This window comes from Equus quagga, chromosome 2 (assembly GCF_021613505.1).
Source record: "Equus quagga isolate Etosha38 chromosome 2, UCLA_HA_Equagga_1.0, whole genome shotgun sequence".
Taxonomy (NCBI): Eukaryota; Metazoa; Chordata; class Mammalia; order Perissodactyla; family Equidae; genus Equus; species Equus quagga.
Genome location: NC_060268.1, coordinates 24,995,284 through 25,013,215, shown reverse-complemented (window position 1 = coordinate 25,013,215; position 17,932 = coordinate 24,995,284). Strand labels below are relative to the sequence as shown.

General features: G+C 43.1%; 1 protein-coding gene across 5 annotated transcripts in view; it reads right to left on the bottom strand.

Annotated features, from left to right (window-relative positions):
• SLC7A8 (solute carrier family 7 member 8) overlaps positions 1-10,515 on the bottom strand; it is a 50,723-nt gene extending 40,208 nt beyond the window's left edge. The window contains exons 1-2 of one of the 5 annotated variants that reach the window (XM_046653461.1): positions 10,045-10,515; positions 9,613-9,805 (exon numbers count right to left, since the gene is read on the bottom strand). In XM_046653461.1, coding sequence (XP_046509417.1) covers positions 9,613-9,763 — 151 coding nt within the window. In that variant the 5' untranslated portion in view covers positions 9,764-9,805; positions 10,045-10,515. Of the gene's footprint in view, positions 1-3,730; positions 3,838-9,612 lie in introns of those variants that run through there. The other 4 variants (XM_046653462.1, XM_046653460.1, XM_046653463.1 and 1 more) reach the window with 4 other exon arrangements.
• Positions 10,516-17,932: the final 7,417 nt, after the last annotated feature.

The window sequence follows — 17,932 nt, the reverse complement described above, 5'->3', positions numbered from 1 at the left end:
ATACCACGACAGTCAATCTGATAACCAAGCCGGCTACTAAGTCACTAACGGGTGGGTAGCATATAGAATGCTGGACAAAGAGATGATTCACATCCCCAGCAGGATGGAGCAGGATGGCGCAAGATTTCATCACACTACTCAGAATGGCACGCAATTTAAAACTCGCTATTGTTTATTTCTGGAATTTTCCATTTAATATTTTCCGACCGAAGTTGACCATGGGTAACTGAAACTGCGGAAAGCAAAATCGTGGATAAGGGGGGACTACTGAATACACTTTCCCATCAGGACTGTACAAATAGCTACCTCAGGGTGACATCAGTTCAAGACTCCGACACATGTCCTGTGGAGTTCCCATCTCCCACAGAAGAGATGTGGAAGGTACTGCAAGACTCTGCTGTTTTGGATTCCTCACTGAAAAGTGAACAGGGCACTAGACTTACAGTTGGAGGAGCCACTGAGTCCTTGCTTTGCCACTCACAGGCCGTGTGACTTGAATTTTTCTGAGAGTCCCTTCTTCCATCTGCTGGATGAGAATAATTGTTCCTGCCCTTCCTACCTCACATGGTTTTTGTGGGGATCAAAGGAGATCACACATGTGTGGGAGAACTTTATAATCTGTGAAATCCTAGCAAATATAAGCAATTGCTAGGATTGATAGCAGTAGAGATAGAGACCATTTCCAGAAGAATTCAATGGGCTTGCTCTGGAAGCTTGGCTCCCAAATAGCACTGTGGAGCCAGGACCATAAGCACTCTCTGAGTCATTTGTCTGCTTGTCTAGGTATAATTTTTAGATGCCTCAGGTGGGCGGCCAGCAGGTAATTACACCTCAAAAAGTATTTATTAGGCACCCACTCTGTACATGTTTGCTTTAAAAGGTAATTGGGAAGCACTTGTTCGCACATGGACTTTTAATGAAATCGATGGCACCAACCACCACCCACCAGCCACTGAAAGACAGGCCTCCTGGCCTGAGGGGCTGAGTGCTGAGCCCTCAAATATTCCCATTAAGGATTCTCATCCGGCCTGCAGAGTCTCCCTGTGTGGTTGGGAAACCAGGCACTAGCAGTGAGAGCCTTTGTCTTCCTCAGCAGTTCTCTTCCAGGAGCAATTTTGCACCATTCCTCTACCCCCAGGGGACAGTTGGCAATGTCTGGAGACATGTTGGTTTGTCACAACCGGGGGGAGGGGAGTTGCCACGGGCATCTAGTGGGTAGAAGCCAGGGATGCTGCTAAACATTCTATGGTGCATGGGACAGTTCCCCACAACCAGGAAGTATCTGACCCAAAAGTTAATAGCACCAAGATTGAGAACCCCTGCTCTACCTTCAAGCCTCAATGCCATCATTTGTTTAGTCTCTAAAGTTCCTTCCAGATTTGAATTTAGATGATTTGGGTGTTGGTTTTTTAAGCCAAGTACAAAAATTTATTGTTCATGGGAATAACTCATTTTTAAGCTAAAAAAACCTTTTTTTTTTTGAGGAAGATTAGTCTTGAGCTAACTTCTGCTGCCAATCCTCCTCTTTTTTGCTGAGGAAGACTGGCCCTGAGCTAATATCCATGCCCACCTTTCTCTACTTTATATGTGGGATGCCTACCAAAGCACAGCTTGCCAAATGGTGCCATGTCCACACCCGGGATCTGAACTGGCGAACCCCCGGCTGCTGAAGCGGAACGTGTGTACTTAACTGCTGCACCACCCAGCTGACCCCTAAAAAATTTTTTTTATTGTGGCAAAAAATACATAACATTAAATTTACCATCTTTTTTTTTTTTTTTTGAGGAAGATTAGCCCTGAGCTAACATCTGCTGCCAAGCCTCCTCTTTTTGCTGAGGAAGACTGGCCCTGAGCTAACATCTGTGCCCATCTTCCTCTACTTTATACGTGGGACGCCTCCCACAGTATAGCTTGCCAGGTGTTGCCATGTCTGCACCCAGGATCCAAACCAGCCAACCCCTGGCTGCCGAAGCGGAACGTGCAAACTTAACTACTGTGCCACCGGGGTGGCCCATAAATTTACCATCTTAATCATTTTTAAGTGTACAGTTCAGTAGTGTTAAATATATTCACATTGTTGGTAAACATATTTCCAACAGGCGATTTGTTTTTGACTTACCGCAATTATTCAACAAATACTTTCTAAGCAGTTACCAGTCTGAATACGTGGAGATGTGAAAATGAGTAAGACTCAGTCCCTGCCTTTAAGGAACTGTGTGGAGAAGTGAAGACACGTATGTGGACACAGAGCTGACAACACCGAGAGAATAGAGGTCACATGAATGCTACTACAACATATGACAAGATATTAGGGATGGAAAAGGTCACTGGCCTGGGCTGTTTAGAAAAAGCTTCCTGGAAGAGGGGAAGCGTGAGACAGATACTGATGAGTAATAGACTCAAATCAACAGAGAGAAAAGGAAAAGCATTGGCTGGTCGACAAGCAGGTCAGACTTGGGCTGAATCGGGCAGTTCTTTTCATTACCTGATCAGTCCAATCTAAATTTCTGAACCAGAATTAGTGAATGTGTGTGTTTGGGTTGGGGATGGGAGGGGAGGTGGGGATGGTGGTGGATGAGCTCAAGGAGAGACAGAAATTAACATTTATTGAATATATCCCATAGGATACTGGCTTTATTTTAATACTCCACAAGAAACTTCCATTTTACAGGTAAGTAAACTGAGAATTAACTCGTTCCAGGTTACAAAGCCTGTAAAGAGGGAAGCAGTTTACAAACTCAAGACCATCTCCAGAGCACCTCCTCTTCTGCTAGATCATTGATGGTTCCTCCCTTTTTACAACACATTGATGCAAATCATGAAAAAATTCATTATATCCTTTCTGCTTCCAGCGTCAGGGCCACTTAACAAATGCTTCCTTATCCCTAAGGCAACCTGACCTGCCTATGTCACCCCACGCAGAATTGTACTCTAAAGAAGCAGCTAAAGCAATTACGTATTTCATAGATGTACAAACAGGCACCTTTAAGATCTAAATATAGAGGAGAAAAGGGCACTAATAATTCTGCAGCAATGGTACTCTCTCTGGGTGATCTGCCTTCACAGCATGCAGCTCAGTGTGAGGTTGCCCAGAACATCCTCAGGCATATTGTGAAACTCTCTCCCCAGAAGTGATGTCACTGCTAATGCTGAGGATATTTAAAGCAGGGAGCAAACCAATGGGAGGACTCGTGACTGTGACAAAGGATGAGGAACGAGATGTGATCAATAAAAGCTTTTCAGCTCAAACTTCATTCATTCTATGAATAAAACAGCTTAAAATAGACTTGAGGGATAATTTTGTTTCTTAGAAATAGAATTTGTCAGTGCTCAGCACAGGGCCTAACTTAACGTGCTCACCGAGTGTTTTTGAACATCAAAATATGGACCGGTCCCAAATCCTATGACCAGCAGCCCCCACCCCTGTCCCAGGGAGCAGCCTGCAGTTTCTCATTCCCAGATCTCCAGGGAGAAGGGGATTCTTCAGTAGGCACATTCTGGGAGGGGAACAAGGCAACAAGGCATGTCTTCCTGCTCTGTATGCTCAGCCAGGAGTTAAAAATCGGAAGGGAAGAGCTCTAGCCCCCTAGGTTCCTGATTGCTTGTTGTTTTCGGTAATTTAGAATATATTCTTGGGATTATTTGCTCATGCCTACTTTTTTGACACCTCCTCCCCACCCCAGACAATAACAACAACAAAGCAACAAGAGCGACCATAGAAATCCCTTACGCATTTCTTTGTAGGCAGCCAGGCTGCTAGATTAACCCTCAGAAGAAAGCAGGAAACCTTGATAGCCGGACAACTTGAGAAGCCCCAACCTGTATGCCCATACCTCCATGCCACTTCAATAAGCCGATTCAGTTCAGAAAGGTCGTGTATGTGGTGCCGGCCTCTCTGAGAAGGTCATCTGATCTGGGTACAGGGTGTTCTTGTTGTTGTTTTTCTAAATCAAATGGGCTATTTGGTTCGTTTCTTGGACATAATTTTTTACCTACTGGGTTCCTATTTTCTTTCCCCAATCCTAAGCGTCTCCTGCTAGTCATTCATTCTGTATAACTCTGCTCTTTGAGAGAACATATTATAGCCCTGTCAGGAGCAGGCTCAACCTGTTCTTTGAGCTCCCTGGTTCCTGGAGGCAGGAAGCATGCAACAGGATCCCTGATACCAGCCACCCTGAGCTCCATCCGGTAGAGTATTTTGGTTAAGCCCAGAAGCTTCAGAATTCAATGACCTAGTGGGAATCCTGGCTCTGTCATTGCGCAGTTACTTATTCAGTCAAATCCTTCCTTTTTATAACGGTACTTATTTCATGGGGTTAGGAGAGCGTATTCATAAAGCACTGATCGGGTACTATGTACCCGGTGCACAGTGCTCAATGAATGCTAGCTACGTATGATTATTACTACACCGCTGAGTACAGCTTTTCTCTATTCACCAAGATGTGTTTTGTTTTGACAAGCCTCCTAGTTGGCTTCTGTCTCAGAGTTTTCTTTGAGGACAATGAGAGTTTTAAATATGTTTTCATCCTGAATGACCAAATCCTAATCCCTCCATGTTTAAAAAAAAAAAAATTGGGGCCGCCTGGTGGTGCAGTAGTTAAGTGCGCACATTCCACTTCGGCGGCCCGGGGTTCGCAGGTTCAGATCCTGGGTGCAGACATGGCACCACGTGGCAAGCCATGCTGTGGCAGGCGTCCCACTTATAAAGTGGAGGAAGATGGGTGCGGATGTTAGCTCAGGGCCAGTCTTCCTCAGCAAAAAGAGGAGGCTTGGCAGCAGATGTTAGCTCAGGGCTAATCTTCCTCAAAAACAAAACAAAAAAACAAAAATTGAAGTATAAACTCAAAAAACAATTTTCATATCCCATCCCTCTGGTTAATAGCCAATAGACATTTTGGGGATTAGAAAGCTAATACATCATATTAGAGACTACAATGTAAAATCTTCTAAAGTGGTGTAAAACACATGGGTCTGAAAATCTTTTGGACTTGAAATTTTTCCAAATCAGCCCAGCGCCATTTCATTATAGTTATACCTATAGCCACACTTCTTTGTAGACAAACAGCCTTAAAAAAAAGTTTTTCCTCAAGTTTTTTGAAATCAGACATCCATGGTCTTTCCAGACAATCTCAGAGTTATGGTCCTCCATGGCTCTCTCCCCCACCACACAGGACACACCAGTCTCCCTCCCTCCTCTCCTGTTACCTATCAGAAATGGGGAATGGCTAAGAGCTTTGGCCATGGAGTCAGCCTATCTCAGTAGTCAGCTGTGTGACCCTGGGCAAATTACCTGCCCGCTCTGAGACTCAATTTCCTCATGCTTAAAATAGAGACAGTTATAATATCTACTTCCATAGGATTGTGGTCAAGATTAAATGAGGTAATATGTAAAGAGTTTATAGCACAGGAACTGGCACTTAGTAAGAGCTCAATAAATATTTTTTTTTTAAACATCTTGTTAGTTGGGAGAGAGTGATCTAGTAGCTAGACCTGCATCCAGGATTGCTCTGCAGCAAATATACCAAGTTCCCTGTAAACATACATTGTGCTAAAAACAAAAAGGTCTGACATATTATGAATATTTTTGTTTAGGCTGAACAGCCCGCCCGGTGCCTTCAGATCTAGATTCTGGGTTTGTACCTGAACGCAGAACTCATATAATTCACCTAAACAGCCAGGAACCCTTGGGTACCTCTACCGTGGCTGGGAACAACGCTGGTCCACAGAGGAGAGGTAGGCATGTGAAGGGGTTAATGGGAGCGTGGTGTGTGCGGGTCAGATCCTGCAGTAGCTGAGCGATACACCCCAGGCTCCGCTGAAGTCTTCCTGCAGTTTTACCAGGAATGGCACCTTCTCCCACTCCCAGCTGATTGCTCAGCTCCCCTTGACCCTGTCATGCATCCTCACCAGGAACACAACACTAACGGCTTCATCTGTAAAAACGAATAAGGAGCTCTGCCCAGGATCTAAAGGAAAGCAGCCCTCTTAGGACATAAAAACAGAAGTAGTAGAGAATAATGCTTAAAAGCTTGATTCAGGATTCAGACAAGCTCTAGGTTTGAATCTTGGCTTCAATACTTTTCAGCTGTGTGACTTTCAACACGTTGCTTATCGTTCTGAGCCCCTATTTCCTTATCTGGAGGCAGGGCTAATAAGCCTACCACATGGGGTTACTGTGAGGGATAAATAAGATAAAGTAAGTGAGGTAATTGGACCAGTGTCTGGCAGAGAATGTTTAATAATGATAGCTATTTACAGTAGTTTTTGTATCATTAATAAATGAATTTTGCTGCTCCTTCACATTCGTGAGATTTTAGGGGGACTCCACATTCACAGAGAAATCTAAGTTCATCTGTTGCTAAGAGGTCCGCTTAGCCAAGTACATGGAGAGCAATAGCGTGGTTACATTAAGGCAAACGTGATGTTAAAAAATTAAAACAGGCCAACCTAACTGTCCAGGTTGATGACATTATTCTTTGCTTAAAGATTTTCAAGCCAGGATCCCAACAGCCCTTCAGATAAACACTTACTACGACTGCCTTCAGATTCCTGTCCAGAAGTCAATTAAATTCAACCATCATGTGAGTTATCGTTCCATGTCAGGCCTTCTGCTAAGCACTAAAGATTCAGAGATGTATTAGACACACTTTTTTTCTTGCTTTTTTCTCCCCATATCCCCCCAGTACATAGTTGTATATTTTACTTGTGGGTCCTTCTAGTTGTGGCATGTGAGACGCTGCCTCAACATGGCCTAATGAGTGGTGCCATGTCCACGCCCAGGATCCGAATCCTGGGCTGCCGAAGCGGAGCACGTGAACTTAACCACTGGGCCACGGGGCCGGCCCCAAGACACCTTTTTTTGCTCAATGAAATGGTAACAGTTTAGTTGTTGCTCTTTTACCTACAAAATCTCCCAGAACCATCTTCTCTACTCCATCTTTCTCCACATCCTTCAAGATGCTTCTCAATCTAGATCTGGGTGAGAACTTCTCTCTCTTTGTGCTCCCCACCATTCACCCAACTCTGACTTCCTTCAGCTTTTACACAACTCAACCATATTATTAATTTTCAGTATTCTCTGTTTAACACGTATGAATCTCATCTCCCCAATCAGATTATAAGTAACTCTAGGGCATGAGTCTTCTGTTGGCTCATTTTATATTCCTGTAACACCTGCCATTCTGTTATTCCTACTTTAGATCATCGATGATGATTGTCAATGAAATTTTATGAGCTTATATGAAACATAGTTTAACTTATCTCTCTAAGTCAATTGGGCATGAGATAGATTTGAGGCAATTGCTACTTTCCCACACCGTGTCGCCTGATTCACTTAGGAAATTTCCTTTCTGTTTTTGCTGTCTAATTCTCTTTCTTCCACAGTGTTGATGTTGAACACAAGATTGCTGATTTCTGCATGGAAAATGCCATTTCTATTTTTACATTTGGTCTTGAAAAAACTTGAATCACTATCAGCCACTTGGAAACCCTTCTAGAAGAGGACAAGGCATCTGCTCAGCACATTTGCAACTCAACAGCCCTGCAGGAGGGGAAGTGGAAGGGATTTTGCCCCCATTTCATCTACTTAAATAGAAGTAGAAAAGTGCCTATTAACTCTACAAGGATACTTGCACACTAGAAAAATATTCTGATTTCTCTGAAATCACGCATTTAGGATCTCTTTTCACCACAGAACACCAGAGGTATTACTCTTGTTCTGTAATGAACAGAGTATTGGGGCTATTCTCACACTGAACTGCCATCCATGAAGTTATGGACAAATCAGTGGTAACATTCATCCAACTGAAACTGTACATCTTATACCTGAACACTCTCATTTCTTCATAGTCTTAGAAAAATGTTAAAGAGACCAAAAAAACCCTCAGTATATAGGAAAATATCTCCTACCCTTGAAGACCTGCCCATATGTAGGAGCAGGTGAGCAAGGCTGAGGCACAAAGGATGTTTGATTACGTTTGTGTGCATGTGGGTGTGCACATCTGTGTATGAATCAGAACCTTCCCAAAGGGAGGAAATGCTTAATCCTATCAGTCAAACTGGTGAAAGAGGTAACAGGCTCTGGGCTAATTATAGACCTTAAATTGGCGTGTGCTGTACCTATTGAGTACTTTGCTGATCTCACTTTTTAGAGCAATTGAAACAAAGGAGAGGCAAAGAAAAGGTAATAAGAGATTCAGACCATGACTACAATTGTTTAAAATAGCATTGCCTTTCTTACAACTGTAGACACCTGGAAAACCTCCTGGAGTCAGATAATTAGACAAAGTGGGATGCCATTTCGAAAACAGAGTGGAGATAACATGACCACTGAGATCTGGGTGTAGAGGTGAAGAGGATTATCTGAATACTGTACTGATTTTATTTGATTTCAAGGATGTTCTCCAGTGTCACTGTTGCTCAGGTGCCAAAACGTCTCTGTGCTACTGCATGAACCCTGGGGTCGTCCAGAGAAACTGGTTCGTGGGCACCAGGACACAATAAACCTTCAAAAGGAACTCTGGAGAGATGACATGGCAACATATCTGGCTTGATCGCCCTGCACCCCTTTCTCTGTGAAGAAGGTAGAGCCCTCTACCAAAGACAGGGAAGAAACTCTCACCCTCGGAAGTGAGGACAGTAATGAGCTATTGCCCATGCATCTCTAGGGCCTCTCTGGAAAGAGGAGGATGGGCTGTCCAGAGATGGAGCCATATCTGGGACTCCCTGCCCAGTAGAGCACAGTTAGGGGTTGGAGTGGCCTGGACTGGCGCTCCCAGGGACACCCAGGCAACCCAGCTTCAAAGCCTCCCAGCCAGGACACATTTTACTGGTCAGTTCCTCCTTGACTCCACATGCTAGGTACTCCCATCTCCCTTCAAGAATCTCACAGGGTCTTCTGTGGATATTAAGAGCCAGGTGGACTCCACTAGGCAACTAGAGAAATTGCAAACTATACATTTATAGAAAGGCACAAGCTGTCTCTACTTTTCTTCCATAATTTATTTCCTCATCTGTGAAATGGGAATAACAGCCCTGTCACATCTACTTCACAAAGTGATAGTGCTAAGATGCAAAAGCTATAGAAAGGCAAGGCATTAGTACCGCTGTCATAGCTATTTTTACTATTACACATCCCTTAGGTCCATAGTTTCAGATAATATAAAACAACAAAATACTTACTAAATACATCTCAAAAGCCAGTCCACAGCTTGCCGAGGTGGCTGCATAAAAGCTTGTTAAAAATTCAGGTTCCCTATCCCAGCCTTAAGCCTGCTGAATCTGAACCTTCAAGTGTGGAGCCAGGAGGGAGACCTGTATTTTCAACAAGCTCCCAGGCAATGCTGACCATCAGCCAAGTGTGTGACCCAAGTTTGCTCATTCTATGAACACTGGAAGAACCTCAGCCTGGTTTGGAGGAAGAGATGTAACGACATAGACCACTTCCTACGCCTCTCAAACTTGACCAGTAGGGATAGGTTACAGCACAGGTGGATGACAATTCTTTTCTATGGGAGTAAGCAGCAAAAATAGCACTTTAGAGGGGTTAAGGTTCCACAGGAGGACCACCAGAGAGGGGGAGGAGTGGTTGGTGGGAAAAGGAATTGGACTCACCTACAATGATACCACAAGCACTGACCAATCCAATCTCCTTCTTCAGGGCTACTCCACCCCCTCCGGAACCAGTCTCGGGGCTGGCGTCCGACTGGCTCCCACCTGGGTGGTTCTTTTCAGTGTTGTTTCGGTGCCTGGCTCCTTTTTCCATCTTTCTCAGTAGGATTTCAACCTCCGAAAGGTATCTCTCTTTCTAAATGCGTGTGGGTGTAAATATATTTAGAGAGAGTGCCTTTCAAATTGAAACGTCCTTTCCTGAAATAAGGACCACTCCTACCCTCTTAAAAAAGACCCAGGCAGTTAAAAGAGAAAACTGAATATATTTCTACTCCGTGTTGACACTTTCTTGTCATTCGTGCTTACAAGCAAGGAAAGTGTTGTCAAAAGGGGGGAAAAGGACATAGATATTTAAATATAAAAATAGAACTGTACCAGCTCCTCCGGCTGGAATTCTCATGAAAGGGATGTAGATCTTCAGAAACCAGGATGGTCCTGCAATGTGTACCAGGCAACGGCTTAATTCAGACGCTGCAGAGAGTCTGGATTTCCCTCAGGTCTCCCCCTAAGAAAACAGAGATTGTCTTTACCTCCCCTTAGCGTTTTCTTTTATGATGAAAATAAAAATAGTTTTCATTAACTGAAGAGAAAAAAGGGTAATCCTCCAGTACTTTCTTCTCTTCCAGGAAAACAATTGTGGACCCGACCGGTTTGCTCTAGATCTTGTTTGCACCTGCTGTGGGTTTCTTTTTCCCTCCCGGTCTCCTGCCTTCCGCTTTCTCGAGATGTCCTCTTCTGTCTCGCTTGTCTTCTTGTCCTTGGTTTTCTTCTTCCAGTCTCGGTCCTCACGGCACAGGCTGCCCCATCTCTCTTGGTTACGGAGAGTGGCTCGGGCAGATACGAACGAACGTGCTTCCCTTTTAGCAAGGGGTTTTATGCGCTGAGCTTAGCTCCGCCCCCACCTCCTCGGTTCCGCTCCATCCTTCAATTTAAGATTAGCACACAGCCTCCAGAGATCGCCGAGAAAATGGATTAAAATATTTCTCTTTGTAATGGTCGCTCTCTTTCCATCCTTCTCCTTGTAAGAAGTGGAAGTAAAATCCATCCATATCAACTGTTCCGGGAGAGTTCTATGGCTGGTATAGCGTTACAGGTCAGAAGCATTTGTGAGCTTTGTAAATAAGGGACTGGTGGTCCAGACACTTTAATTCCATCAGAAATACACTAGCGAATGTATTAAAATATTTATGTCTGGATTATTTGAGGACACAGGAGAGAAGATCATAGGGAGTCATCTTCAAGTTTCTGAAAGTAGGGAATCCACGGGTGGGGGAGGGGAGTGGAAAGAAGCATAATGGAAAAGAGGTTCATTTAGTATAACTGTGAGCTGTGAAGAGTAGAGTGGTAACAAAATCACCAGGAAGAGGTGGTAGCCTTACTGTTCACAGCTCTTATTTAGTGTTAGCTGAGACAGGAAAAAATGACTCCCATCCTGGTTCCAGAAAAGAATGACAAAATCTGTGGAATGGGAACTTACACAACTTCTAATATTTTTTGCATTTATAAATTATTTGGAAGGCAGACCAGGGAGGGGACAGGGAGTTATCAATACGTCTCTGATTGTTGTGAAGCAGATTGTTGATGTTAAGAGATGACTAACTTATTACCCTATTGATATTGTGCCTTGGGTCCCCGAAGAATTTCACCCAGTTGAACTGCAGCCTTACAGGTGAGAGCAATGATGTCTATTTATAAGTGTAAAGTCCTTTGAAAAAACAGCAAGAAGCTATATAGCAGACAACACTATAAATCTAAAATAAATTATTTTGAATCTGGATTAAACATATTATGCAAATTACTTGATTTTAAAGTGGGTCTAAAAAATAAAGTTCCCCAAACTGACCACTAAGTACAGAAATTTGATCTCACTTTTTGGAAAATGTTCCAAAAGATTTTAGATTTTAAGTAAAATAAATACTTAATTCCTTAAAATGGGGATGGTTGAACTATTATGCAGCAAAGGCTTTTTCAAACGGGGTAAAGATCAATCAACAGTCTTTTCCACTTTGCCCCTTGATCACTCAGCAAGTATTAAGAGGTTTCAAAGGTTGGGAGTTCAACCCATTCTCCTTGTGCCAGTTCAAGCCTCAGCAAATTGAAAGCCTCAGCAAAAAAAAAAAAAAAAGAAAAAAAGATGGGGAATAGAGATGTGTAAAGGATTTTTAACACAAAGAAAAAAAGAACAGACAAAACAGGGAAAATATAGCACAAAAGTCCACAGGAGGGGATGAGTCACCGGAAATTAAAAAATTTGAGGGGCCGGACTGGTGGCGCAGCAGTTAAGTGCACACATTCCGCTTCAGCAGCCCAGGGTTCGCCGGTTCAGATCCCGAGTGCGGACATGGCACTACTTGGCATGCCATGCTGTGGTAGGCGTCCCACATATAAAGTAGAGGAAGATGGGCACAGATGTTAGCTCAGGGCCAGCCTTCCTCAGCAAAAAGAGGAGGATTGGCAGCAGATGTTAGCTAGGGCTAATCTTCCTCAAAAAAAGAAAAAAACTGAAATTGCCACTGCCGTTCCTGACAACATCAGAAAGCACTGAGGGAAAATTTAATGGATTCGTTTTAAATAAGCCAATTTGAAGACTTCTGCTCAAATTTCAACATCAAGGTATAAAACAAATAATCTTTCTGCTTCTCAAACATGAGTTCTTTCTGTAATGTTTATATTTCTAATTTAAATGATATGCATTTAATATGAGATAAAACATGAATGTGATGAATTTGAGGTCTCTTGCTAAATCCAGTGCAAACTGACCCAATATGGTAAGCTTTAGCCATCTCAGTTTATGAACTAAGAAGCTAAGGGGACTTATGGGATCAAATACATTCTTGGGGTATAATGGTGCTAAGCATACCAAATTGGAAAGGAAGGGTGCTTGAAGATTAACATTTCTATTTCTTTAGCACTTGGAGATTACAAGGGGCCGATGACTGTCTATAAATGGCACAGTGTGAAACCTAGGAAAGGACCGTCCCCTCCTTCAACAGGACCATTTATTTATATTATGTGGCTCTCTTCAGGTTGAGGTCTTGTAAAATAAGCCTTCAGTGTGTGAAAATCCCACATGACTAACATTGAACATAGGAGAGAAAGAAGTCTTGGTGTAACATGTTGAGAAAAATATATAGAAATGATTAACTTAAATTTGTTAAATTTTGAGCACTGAATTCTTTTTTATTCATAACTCTATTCTACGTTTGCCTTGATATCTTTTATTCTACTTTAAACAGTGCTTTACAGTCTACAAACTGTTTTATGCATGATATGTCATTTTTTTCTTCCTCATCAAATACTTTGGGTAGACCAAGCAATCATTTTTTCCTATTTTAAAGATTAGGAAGCTGAGGTTCAGACAAGCATCTTACCTGAGGTCAAAGACAAGACACTTAATCTATTCAGGGACAAGCAGGCTATCAATGGTTTACACTGAGAGCTTTCCCCGGGACAGTACAGCTACTTGCTGAAGCCTCAACTTCTTTTGCCTGAAGGCAACAGAAGACCATTGTTCAGGGCCACGTCCATGTCTTCTTGAGTTGGCGTCATAACTGTGCTTTTTTGAGACCCACCTTGATGCCAACACAACATCTGTTTGGTGAGACTCACACGACCTAATCTGCCCTCCCCCTCAACATTTGCCACCCCCTTCACACAGTCCTCGGTTTTGGCTGTTTTCCAAGTACTTTAGTACAACTCTGTTTCCAGTATCTGGGTGATTGTTTACTGTTGTTTTGCATGCTTAAGATGGGAAGAAATTGATCCTTTTAACCAGGGAAAGGGTTGGTAAGAGAGCTGTTTTCTCATGAATATGGATTTAGAAAGAGAAAGGCTGTGTGAGACTGACACCTACCTCACAAAGAGAGACATGGCATGGGGATATGCTGCTTGTATAATAATTGAACAAAAACACTGTCTGTTCCAATATTCCCCTTTTGAAACAACAAGTAGGAAGTATCTGTTAATGCAAAGGAATAGAACACAAGGCATATTCACTCCATTCTTGACTTTTTTTGGACCCAGTAGACAAGCACTTTATTCTTATTCTTTATAACAGAGCTGTGAAGTCTGAGGTCACTAACAGAGGAACAAGTCTCTTCCTGGAGGGAACTGACAGGCTATGCTCCCACTCCACTCTTCTTCTCACACCTACATGCCCAGAGTGAGAAGGAAACCCTAATGTCGATTAAAGCCAACTTTCCTTCTAGAATCTCAGCAACCACTGCCAAACAGTGGCTTCCTGAGCTAGTGGTTCTAGGAGCCTTTATTTCATTAAAAAATGGAAAGCAGTTGAAAATTAGTGAGCGAGGAGGAAAGAAATAAGAAAAAAATAATCCAAACAGGTCAGAAAGAGAGAAAGGAAGATGACATGAGATGAGTCAGTTACAACAAGCCCTTTTTAGTGTGTGCTCTGTTTGCCTCTTGGACATACTCATCAGTTCAAAGGAGGTTTGATCTTCTAGGTTTTTTTTTTTGAGGAAGATTAGCCCTGAGCTAACTGCTGCCAATCCTCCTCTTTTTGCTGAGGAAGACTGGCCCTGAGCTAACATCCATGACCATCTTCCTCTACTTTATATGTGGGACGCCTACCACAGCATGGCTTGATGAGCGGTGCCACGTCCACACGTGGATCTGAACCGGTGGACCCCGGGCCAACAAAGTGGAACGTGCAAACTTAACCACTGCGCCACTACTGGGCCGGCCCCTCTGCTAAGGTTTATGCAGTCCTGAGAATTTGGATGGAGCAAACTCTGACCTGATGGTCAATTAATTCATGCCCTTCTGGAGCTAATGATGAATCTTTGCTCTGACACTAGAGACAAAAATTCCGGCAGATTACTCTTCCGTCTGCTGCACTTGGCTGAATTCCATAGAGCCAGCCCAGGACTAGTGAGAAAGAAAGAAACAGCCAGGCTGTAAGTCCTGACCTCCTTTGCTAGACCCAGTCTGCCACGGGGCCTTGGTATTCTTCTTTCTAAGGATTTAGGCAACTCCAGTTCTGAGCACTTAAATATTGAAACTTCCACTTCCTGATTGGTTTTCACTGAGGATTTATTTTACCAAAGATGAGAACTCATAGTTTTTAGAATGTGGAAGATAAGCTTCCTGAGATCAGAAATTTGTTTTGTTCACTGCTGTAACCCTAGTACCTCGAATGTGCCAGGCATGGCACTCAATGAATGTGGTTGAATGAATGAATAAGTGGTGATGTACATTAATGCATAATAAATAAATTAATTACATAATAACTAATGAACTGATATCCCAAATAATCGTAGTGAGACGTAGCCCTTGGTTCCTGGGGAGGGGGTGGATTGTAGAAAGACGAGAAAAACATGATCAAAAGTTTGCTTCGAAGATCATTTCACACAGAGCTCAGATCTCAAGCAGGCCCTCAACACGGCCCAGCAATCCTAGTCAACTGACTGTACCACTTACCTTCTCTCTGCAAACCAACACCATCCTCCAAATCCTCACTTCTGGTTGATGTCCTTGCCAATTTTTCATGGAGAAAACAGAAGTAGACAGAAGAGAACTTCCACATCCTCCAACCACTAAATCTGTCAAGCTACCCCTAGCTTTCCCCACATACCTGCCTTCCCTCCCACAGAAACTCATGTGCCATCCATGCTCCTATGTATCTCCCTGACTCGTGCACTAGCTTCCCTGTGCTATCTCACCTACCCAGGGACTTGCTCCTGCAATTGTTCCTCTCTCTCCTGCATCATCAATTTTTCACTCTCTACTAGATTATATCAGCATACGAATGTGCTGTAATAGCGCCCCTTAAAAAAACCCAAATCTAATAGAAGTTTCCTTGACTCCATGTTCCTTTTCAGCTGCCACCCAACTTCTCTGCTCCCCTTTTCACTCCTTCACCTCCATTCATGCTTGAATCCACTGCACCTAAGCTTTCATCCCTGTCATTTTGTCGAATCCATTCTTGTCGAGATCACCAGTAGCCACCACGTGGTCCAGTCTATCGGTAATTTCTCAGTCTTCATCTTATTGATCTCACGGCAGCATGGCTCCTGGGCATCCACTCTCCTGGCTTTCCTCTAACTCACTGGCCACTTCTCAGTCTCCTCCGCTGGATCCTTTTCTCTTCCAAACCTCTCCTCTTCTCAATCCTCCCTCACTACCTGGGTGACCTCATCTAGTCCTCAGACTTTCAGTAGTGTCTATACATGAATATTTCCCAAATTTATAGATCCAGCCCTCATCGCTTTCATAAACTCTAGAGTTAGCTCTCTGTCTATTTGATGTCTCTGTTTAATAGGCAGCTCAAACTTAGTAAGTCCAGAGTGTGCATGCCCCACCCAATATGCTCTTCCTCTAGTATTCCCTACTTTAGTAAATGGCTAAATATCTTGGTGATAGCTATGCTTTTAATTGTTCTTCTTAAGAAACTTTTTTTTATTTTTTAGTCTTTTTTTATTGTAGTAACAGTGGTTTATATCATTATGTAAATTTTAGGTGTCCATTGTTATATATTTCGAGAAAAATTTTTAAAATATAGTTTTATTTCTTTTTACTTTCTTACCAAATCATGATAATTAACTGTGATCTCAAGAAATGTGTAGCAAAGTTGGGAAGGAATTACGAAAGTCTAGTTAGGTGAAAATTTACGGACCCAATCACCTGAAACTTTTGCCAGGCTATGGTGTGGAGATCACTGACGTAAAATCTATAGTGAGAGAATGTGGTCTTTTAGGAAATTTTCAATACTACACAATTTATCAGACTAGTTGAGAAAGAAATTCTAATAGGAATTGGATTACATAGACCTGAGTGTGCGCAATTAATTTATTCACATATTCAGCCAATAATGATCAACTGTTTATTGTGCTGGATCCTGGGGATATAATGGTGAACAAAGATCACCTGCCTTCAAGGACCTCAAGGACCACGGTGATTAATTTTATGTGTCAACCTGACTGGCCGCAGGGTGCCCCAGATTAAACATTATTTCTGGGTGTGTCTGTGAGGGCGTTTCCAGATGAGGTTAGCATTTGAATATGTAGACTTCATAAAGTCAATTATTCTCCCCAATGTGAATGGGCCTCATCCAACCAGTTGAGGGCTTGAATCGGACAAAAGGCAGAGGAAGGAGGAGCTGGCCCCTCTTTGCTTCCTATCTTCCTGCTTGAGTTGGGACATCTCATCTCATCTTCTCCAACCCTCGGATTGGGATTTAAACCAGTGACTTCCCTGGTTCTCAGGGCTTTGGACTCAGACTGAGTTACAGCATCAGTTTGCCTGGGTCTCCAGCTTGCAGACGGGTGATGGTGGGACTTCTCAGCCTCCATAATCACGTGAGCCAATTTGTCATAATAAATCTCTCTTTCTCTCTCTGGATGTATATATCCCTATCTATCTGTCGTCCATCAATCTGTCATCTCCTGCTTGTTCTATTTCTCAGCAGAACCCTGACTAATACAGGGACCTTAGATGCAGACACTTTAGATCTTTCTCTTTCTTCCTAAAGTCCAGGGACAGCTTAGTTACCTTGTCTCCTCAACAGAGGATCACTGAACATTTGAGGAAAGCTCCAGCATGAAAGCCATAGACAATAAAAACATAGAAGATGCAAGGAGCAGAAGAAAACTTTCAACAAATTACAATTCATATACTCAGAAAGGGTGCTTAGAGTGAGAATACAGGACCCAGCTCTGAGCCCTGGTGTTAGTCCCATTAGGTCATACCCATCACTGGGTTGAAAACCAAACTCCTGTCTGTTCCTCAGACAAAACTGTTCTTTCTCCCGTGTTCCCAATTTCCACCCATGGCTGGCATCACACTCTTCATCACCCAGGCCTGAGACCTTCATCTTTCCCTCCCTCTCTCTCCCTTTGTAGCCCCATATCCAGCTGGTCACCAAATCCTGTTGGTTCTGTCTCCAAAAATCGCCTCACAGCTGTCTTCTTCTTCCTGTCCCATAGTTCCTGCCCTATTTCAGAACTACTCATCTCTCTCCTGTCCCATCACAATAGCCTACCAACTAATCTCCCTGTCTGTGACCTTCCATCCCTTCATTCTGTTCCCAGGGTTATGTTTTATAAAATATGGGTTGGTCATATTTCTATCCTGCTCAGAAGCCTCTGATGGTTCTCCATTGTATAACGAAGCAGTCCAGAAGGCTGGCTGAGTGAGCACCACAATCACCACAGGAAGTTTTAACATATATCCTTGCCACAGGGGAAGTGCTCAATAATTTCTCAGGCAGACCTTCTCCTATGGTACCCTCTGGTGGCAACTTCGT